This window comes from Buceros rhinoceros, unplaced genomic scaffold (assembly GCF_000710305.1).
Source record: "Buceros rhinoceros silvestris isolate BGI_N320 unplaced genomic scaffold, ASM71030v1 scaffold19229, whole genome shotgun sequence".
Lineage (NCBI taxonomy): Eukaryota > Metazoa > Chordata > Aves > Bucerotiformes > Bucerotidae > Buceros > Buceros rhinoceros.
The window spans coordinates 26,373-35,234 of NW_010429968.1; the positions used below are offsets into that span (position 1 = coordinate 26,373).

At 46.2% G+C, this 8,862-nt stretch overlaps 1 protein-coding gene across 1 annotated transcript in view; it reads right to left on the reverse strand.

Annotated features, from left to right (window-relative positions):
• Positions 1-8,862, reverse strand: part of TEAD1 (TEA domain family member 1 (SV40 transcriptional enhancer factor)) — a 31,431-nt gene that overhangs the window by 8,628 nt on the left and 13,941 nt on the right. The window contains exon 6 of the mRNA XM_010142858.1: positions 6,452-6,625. Within this exon, the coding sequence (XP_010141160.1) occupies positions 6,452-6,625 (174 nt within the window). The remainder of the gene's footprint in view (positions 1-6,451; positions 6,626-8,862) is intronic.

The window sequence follows — 8,862 nt, forward strand, 5'->3', positions numbered from 1 at the left end:
GCTGAGAAGACTCTAAAACCGTCCTGCTGAGTAGAAGGAAAACAGCACCTCCTGGAAGCAGCAGGGTCTGGGGGGAGCGAACAACTTTCCCTGGCATTCAGTAGTTAACGTGAAGCACATAGGGTCACTTCTGAACACGTATAGGTTTTAACAACTGCTGACTGCAGGGAGGTGTGTTACTCATATGACCGCATCGTGCCTCCCCTCCTCCGCTCCAAAGAGTGATCAAAGAGCAGAGATTCCAAATTGTGAAGCAATTTTTTCCAGCAGGAGCATCTGGGTCGTTGGCACGTTTCAGCGCGCGTTACGCCGCAGCTCAGGAATTGAGCCCAGGTCTGCCACATGGTTGGACCGGTGACGGACAGGCCAGGCTGCTCCAGCTCCCCAGCTGCCCGGCCCCTTCCACTCATTATCCGGCCGCCAGCGCTAACGCCCTTGCACCAATTTGCGAAGGGGTCCTCCACAAGCACCACGTGAGCTCCCTGCGCTGAGAGGGTAGTGATGGGGAAGAGAAAATGGATGTCTGCTTTCTTCCATATCTAATTTGTTTTGCATACATTTGCATGCTGGCCATAGAACCGTTCCCATTACGGATCCCATTTGTGAGTTGCGGATCATTTGCCAGTCAAAGCTGGCAAGTGTGCATGTGTGTCTGTGTGTGGAGGGAAATCCAGGGTTCGAGCTTGTGCAATATATATTACATGTAAAAATAGAAATTAAAAAAAAAAAGGCAGTAGCCACAATTGTGTATGTGTGAATGAAGGGCACAAAGAATCTCTGCACCTTTTAAGATGGCTGGAGGCACATAGGGATAAATTCAGGAGGGGGTGGGAGGAGCCCACAGGCACAAGCCATTTCTGAACACTGATTACATGGGTAAATTGTTTGTTCCAGTGTATCACAAAGAGAAGGAGCGTTATTTTTCATGCCACAGCTGTTTTGAATAAGAATAGGAATAAACTTAACCACCCTCCTCATGTTACTTACCACTAATTATGGCATATATTTACATCTATAAAACAGTGAAATTTTGGGGGACATAATTTAATGCCCCTTTATTGTGTAGATTGCTTTATTTCCATCCCGCATTTGAATTTCAAAAATGTTTAGGACTTCAAAGCATCTTTAAAAGCTTGCCCTAATTATAATATGCATTACTTTCTAAAACTCCTAGTTTGCATTGCAGATTCCTGCAAATAGAGGCATTCATTTTAAACATCAATTAATATCATCCATGCATCTTCAGATGAGTTTGCGTCTTTATTTCAGAGTTGCACTAAGCTCTGACTAAGCTTTCCTCGGTTTGAAGAATAGTTCAGGCTACTGCAAACATTTTAAATGAAGCCAGTGGATCACATCAGGAGAAAGCCCGACAGTCCAATATTAATTTATATCAGCTGTTTTTTCCCTGTGTCACTAGTTAGAAAACACCCCTCCTCCTTTCAGATTTGCTTCCCGTAGTTGTTCCTGCAGAAGTAGCTGTAGCTGCAGAAGTCAGGGTCCAGGCTTGGCTCAGAGCGTTGGCCAGTGTCAGAGACAAAACCCCCACAGCCACGTTATTGCAAGGTGTGCTTCCAGCAGCACTAAGGTTCCCGGCGGAGGCATCGGCCCATGGCACGGCACCGTAGGTTACATACGCACGTACCGCAAAAAAGAGAATCTCCACCTCAGAACTGGCAGCTGGGGGTTGAGGCAAACCATCGGAGATAACTAGGTAAACCAGAAGAATTTAGACTAGGCTGCAGTGGACAGACAGGCACTGCTGCATTGGTGTGGAAGATGCTCCTCGCAGTGAGAAGTGTTTGCCGGACGAACGAGCACTGGGCAGGGGCAAGTTACAGAGCTGGCAAAGCCAGCAGGGGCGGCAGGGGAGAGCAGAGGTGCGCCTTCCTAGAGCAGTTCCTCTGCCAGCGTCGATGGAGACGTGTGTGATCACAACAGCAGAGTCAAAATGAAGGCGTTGGTTGGAGGTGTGGCTGAGAGAGAGCGGACTCAAAAGAGAGGTGGTGTGAGTGGGACAGACGCACCATCCACCTCCTGTAAGAGAACGGGAGCAGCCAGGGCAGGCAGAGCACTGGGCAATGGGCACGGCGGGCCAAGAAGGCCAGCAAGAATGTTTTGGACTGATGCTTTGGGTGAAGCTGGAGGTGCAATCCAGCATTTAGTCTGAACTCTTCCAGGAGGCCTAAGCGTATATCTAGTATTAGAGAACTGAAGAATAGCAGTGAGCAGTCCTTGGGGATAGCGCTGGTACCCATGTGAGCAGAACTTCCCCAGTAAAAGAAACCAATAGAGGTTCCACTGAGCTTTTAGTTAGGCTAATCAGAACTTCGAGGATCAGAAAACTTCAGGGCTTTCCTCAAGTCACAAAAAACAGTTTAAGTACAAACTAATCAACAGGTAAGTTGACCCTTCTCAGACTAACATTAGGTGGCATGAGTCAGACCTGATTGTTTTACAGAGACTGGGATGATTTTGCTAGTGACTCGGTAACGGAAGCAGGATTGCGCACTCAGCCGGCACTCGGAGAAAGTTTTCATCTGCAGATATTCTGCAGCCTTGTCTGAATTCCTAGTCAGTGTTCTAGAAAACAACTAACTCCTACATTTATTGAAGAACATTTATTTTTGTTTTCATTTTATATCGCTGTAATCTCCGGTTTCATATCACTGTCACACTAATTTCCTGTGCTGAATCATTAGTATGTTGTTCCTTATTTTCTTCTTGTACTGAATGCACAACATACCAAGTAAAGTTCCTTCTCTTACTGTCCCTGAACACTCTGGTTCCCAGTATTACCTGGGATAAACCGAAGAGTCACTGCATTCAAGGCGCAAGAGAAGGCCCAGGAAATGGCTTTGCAAGGCTGTAAAGTTGTTTGGTTGAAGTGGTGTAAAAGGAGAAGTCTCTTCCCTTTATACCTCCTGCACTATGAAGTAGGAAGAAGTCCAAAAGTGTGACGTCCAGATGTGTCACCAAGGACTGAGGCCAGACGCTCATCCATTCCCAGCATCAGGCTGTATTTCACAGGAGATACAATCTGTATGAACCAATAAACCCTGCAAAGCAAAGCAACACTTTGCTTTGTACTCCATACCTGTGATGCTTTGCAAAGTCAACCGCACAATTGCCAAAATTCTTCTTGCAAGAGCTCAGACTTTTCACTCCCACTTTTTTTTGTAATCAAACCTTATTACCTTCACCACAGGGAAAAGCATGCTGCTGAGAAGCCTCAAGCAGAACCAAATGGGCCAGAGCAAGAGGAGAACTCTTTCTGGCTATCAGAGCCAAGCTGCTTTCTGCTCATCTCTGGTCTTCCCATTTCCCATCTTTCCTTTCCACACTAGAGTTAATGTCTAACAGAACACCCTTTGTGCTGCCTCCACAACACGCTGACTTCTCTTTAAATCTGTTTACAGGCTCACCATCCCTTCTGGCATCAAATCCTCACCTTTGCTTTCAAGTTTCCATATGGCGCAATGCCCGCCTGCTCTCCTTCTCTGGTTGCTGTTGACTTCTTTCACTCACAGCCCTTGCTTTTCTTTTGTTGATTCTCCTTACAGTGCTTTCTCACCTGTACTCATTTGCCCAACACAAATTCATGTTCCTCTTTTACTCACTATACAATCAAATTCCACCAAAAAGTGGACTGTCACTGGACACTGATGCTAGGACGCACTAGCTTTGACTGCTGAGGAAATTGTCGATGGATAACTGATAAGAAAGGGAGAAAACAACAGAAAGGATGGGAAGGGGCAAATGGTTAAACAAAGGGTGAGAGAGAGAATTGTGAGCAAGTAATCACTACGCAATGAGAACGAAACCTGGGAGAAGCTGGACTCTCGGAGTGGGATGAGGTAGCAGATGGTGAGGACAGAGTGGGTACTAATTCTGAAGTGGATACTTAATTTAGAAGAAAAGGACAAGAATACAGAAATCAGTCTCTTTTCATACTGATGAACTTAAAGTTACTAACAGGGTCCAAAAAATTGCCAGCAATCTTTGCCAGCTTTACACTGGTAATATATGGCTGTTTAGAACAGTTCCTCCACACTCCCCATAAAAATGGGAAGAAATTCTGAAGACATGTCCTATCGGGGTGACAGAATTTGAGCACAGTGAGCCGACAGTTTAGGATCTAATTCCCATGACTAATTACACAGCCATTTCTGGTTTTTCTATCCGTATTTCTGTGTGAAGTTTTTTCCTAGAAGGGCATCACTGTGACACTAGCTGCACCCAGACATTGCCCTTGGCACCTTCCCTCTGCCTCACTCGCTCAATGAGAGAGAAAATCCACTGGCCTATTTTAAGGTCGTGGCTCAGGAGGGCGTTCTCACCACACGTTTAATGTATAACTCAGAAGGATTAGCACTGCATGATTTTTAATCTCTATGTTAATACAACTCAAAATTGTATTAAAGGACCATCATGTTGGGAGGCACAGTGAGGTTAGGAAATGTTGGACTGGAGTTGCCCGCACATCCTAACTGCTGAACTGCACCACGATACACTCTGCAGCTACACGAATGCAAGCTCGCTCTCTGAGCACCTATACAATATATCTTTGTCTTCAATATTGTGTGTGGCCCAGTCCCTATCTCCTGCACGCTACTCAAAACCTGTGCTGAACACAGAATTATTCATTTTCTAAGGGTTTTCTTCATGGCATTATCTTGATACTTTATAAACAGACATGAGTTTGATTTCTCAGTCACCACCTAAGGTGAAGGGACTGTAACACCCCCACATTACAGAGGGGGAACTGAGGCAAGGCCGTAGCACAAATCTATGATGCTTCCACATCTAATACAAAGCCTGAGTCTTGTCACTCTCTGTGGAAACTGAGAACAGGCAAGGGAGGTGGCATTCATTTTGCCACTGGGTTTTACAAGCATTTATTAGGCAAAGTGGATTGGTGAGATGATGGCCCCCAGCTCAAGCTCAAGTTTTGCAAGGAAATGTGTTTAGCAGTCACAGACCCTTAACCTCCAAGCTCTGTTTCTCTGCAGCCAAATTTCTTTTGCCCTTATGCTTGTCCTGTATGTTCTCACATACCTGTTTCTGCTGTGTGCCTTCATCCCTGCTTCACCACAGGCTCCTTATCCCAAATGCTCCCTCTTCCCACTGCCTCTCTGGTTTTGACTCTGCGTTCTCACCTGCCTTCCCCAGGCTCTTTGTGCCTGCTGTGTTTCAGCTCCTGATTCTCTGCTGCCTGCTGTTCCTGGTCTCTTTGCTCAGCCAGCCCTCAAATGCTTGGTCTATAGCTCCCATGCCCAGTTTTAAGCCCCATGTATTTCTCAACAGTTTTCTTCTGCAGTCCAGCACAGTTCCTGCTCAGTCATTTATCCCTTCTACACCCAGATATGAGAAAAGAGAGCCTCCCTCATTCCCCGTTTCCAGTTCCCAATCTGGTGTCACAGAAGGTCTTGTCAAGATACGAAGTCTGAGGTATGTACATCACAGACCACATAGATAAAATCTAACTGAAAGCAACAAGCACCAAGAAATCTGATCATAATCAGTGATTCCAGATCAACCTTTTCCGGTTTCAGCCTTACCCTGTCCACCCTCTAATTAAGCCCCTTTCACTGAGGTTTTAAAAGAAGAATTTCAATTAGTTATACGATAACTGTTGCTATGAAAAGGATTATACCATAAAAAATACCCCAATAAATTAATGAGCAGGAAAGGCTTTAGCATAAGCATAATCTCCAGCCTGGAGATCTGATGATCCTTTTGGATGAACCTTTAGCATCCCTAACATGAGATTTTGTAAACACAATAAGAAAAATCTGATGTATCAATGCAAATTATCACAACTAGATCAGTACACATCATCTCAGCCTTCCATTCAATTCTTTTTTGTTCTTGCTCACAACTGATATGAATAGATAGAACTTCTGGAGCAGAGTCCCATGGCTGACTACAAAAAGGCGAGAGGAAAACAGATGTGCTCTAGCAACTGAAAAAGAAAAACCCTGGAACCCTCCCAGCCTCACAGTTGTCCTGATGCAGGCTCCTGCTTGGTCCTTTCTGCATACGTGTGGACTGACTGCAGGGCTGACACTCGTACTATCTGCATGTGGCAAGAGTTCAGCATGTGAAACTCTAAAAATCAGCCCCGTTCCCGCGGCTCCCCCACCCTTGCGGGGACCATGAGGTGGCGGCTCCCCATGGACACAGGGGGGCTCCCATACCTGCGCACCCGGCCCAGCAGCTGCGTCGGGCACAGCTGCGGCACGCATCTGCCTTTGCCTGTCGTCTGCAACAGGCTGCGTGGGGAGCTGTCAACAAGAGTGGCTCAGGGCCAGTGTCCTGCCGGAAGGATAAACAGCTTTGCACTTGTAAATGACGACAGAAGAAATTTCCACAAGCACCCCAAAAGGTGCTAAATACTAAACACGAGCCTTATCAACAAGAGAGGTTCTCCACGTCATGGCTTACTCACCCAGAATTTTACGAGGAAGAAAGCGTTTTGGGGCCCCTTCCCAAACAGTTCCTTTAGACCGCCCTTCTTTTCAGGAAATTTGTCATAAATCTGACGAATGTCCACCGATTCAAGCAACGGGTCACTGTAAGAATGGTTAGCGTGTCCAATGTGTACGAAGAGGTGCTTATTGTACTGCAAGAAAGAAACAGGAGAATCAGTGCTGTACAGAAAGAACAGAGGTTTATCACGGCACGGCTCTGCGTGCGCTCTCGCAGAGGGTAGTGCGCTTTGATGGATTAAATGACTCGCACATTACTCCTGGGACTATGATTTTCTGCAGTATGATTTCCATTGACAACTTTAGTGATTGTGTCACAGCCCCTTGTGAACAACATCAAAAACCCCTGTGTCCCTACTGCAAACCACGAAACATGGTCATCTTCAAGGGAGTAATTACACCGCAGCAGCAGCGCGGTGATGAAGAGCCCGTTGCAGAGCAGAGGAAGACGAATACGCTCACGAGGAAATCCTATTTCTGCCTCTTTAAACCATGCCTTTTAATGTCCCCTGTCCTCAGAGCCTCTGTTCCTGCTAGTGCCACAGAGCCCACGGTAGCCACCTCCTGTTTGCCTACTGAAAACCCCAAACCTCTACCCATAGCATAGATAGCAGCTAACGCTGCTTAACTAAGAGACGGAAGGGATTTTCTTTTAATTCCAGAATGACAATAACGACAAGGACAGTTGCTTGGTGTTGCTGTTGCTATAGAAGTGGTCCTCACCGTATGTCCCCCCATGCAATATTAAAAAGCCAAACTTTAGCCATGCCCTCGGGAGCTAGCTCTGTAGATGACCAGCTCTCCCAAAACACGTTCGGCTTCAATTTCCTATTTTTTAACTTCATCTGCACCTCATTACAATGCGAAAGACCTCAGGAACCCCTTTCCTGCCTGGGGGAAACGCTTGGCCCAGTGAAGTCCACAGCAGCCCCTACTGAGCCCAGCAAGGTCTTTTAGGGACTGCCATTTCTCCAGGACAAAAGCACCTTTCAGCACCTGAAATGAAAGTGGAAGGACAAACCCCAAAGACCCTCCACCCGTCAAACCAGCAGCTTGCAGTGTCATGTGAGCAGAGTGAAGGGGCTTGATAGTGGCAGGATTAAACCTCGGGGTTTTTAACCATGCGGACCACAAAACATTTTGCTAACTCAAAAGCTGATACGCAGTCAATGAACACTAGAAAACCCTGTCATGCTGAACAGATGCTGTGTAAAAGGGGCAATTCCCAAAAGCCAGACACAAATAAAATATTTCAAACCCTAAAGCAGACCTCATTTAAGCTATTTTGTTTACAATATACCTACCGAATGAACAAATTGAAGTGACAAACGTAAATTCATTGGACATCCACTCAGAGCCTTCCTTTGGTGTAAGCAGATTCTTCCCTAGCAGATGTTCTAAACTCTGGGGGAAAGGAAACGGACTGGCTGGATTTCTGCACTTACTTAGGAAATTAAATGGAAATCTATTTAAAAATCATCTAGCGCAGTGAAACCTGAATTTAGAATCAGAGAACACTCATCTGTGTACGGGGCCGAAAATGAGATACAGTCCATGCTTTTTACAGGGTTTTATGTCTTTTTTAATTTTGTGGAAGGAAAAAGGAAAGCCTAACACTTTATTACGGTGTTTGCACAGGCAAGTCCAGGTCTGAGAGCACTGGTTCCACGGACTTTCAGTTCTCTTTCGCTTCTTCTGTGCACAAGTGGAAAACTTGCCCAGCCTTTAGTTAGTGCACGTGGAGCCCAAAAGGGGCAGAGCTGATCCAAAGAAGCTTTTAGTGCCTTGAAGAGGAAAACAAGCATGGTAGAGAAATAAACAGGCGGTGGGGAGCTGAACACGTGTGCAGGAATGAGTGTCCACAAGCGTGTGCCAGCTCGCCCTCACCCAGCACTGGTTTAGCTGGTGTTCACACACGACACAGGAGATCGCCGTACTGGTTGGCAGCCAAGAGGACCTCCCGTAACAGTGTCCACGGGCAGACCTAGCATGGTACGTTACCCAGGTGAGGCAAAAGGGGACTAAGGAAGCATTTTAACAGGACAAAACAACCCCAACAAAAAAATGCAAAGCAATACAAGAAAGTACCGTGGCTCCAGCTGTAGGTTTTTGACACAGTTCTCGCATATGTAGCCTGCAGTACTGTGAGTAAATAACTAAAGTCATGCTGGACATTTCTTATGTATCTTGCTGCCTACTGAAAAACTTAGATCTCATTAAAATGTATCAGTGCCCCATGTACCTGGGAGCTGCCAGGAATGCAAGAATGGGAGTCCAGAAACCTGCTCCTGCTGCTTTCCTAACTCCTGGGAGCAAACTGCAGGAGGATGGGGTGTGGGCTGGGCTGCTGAAGCTGGCTGCTGGTGACAGG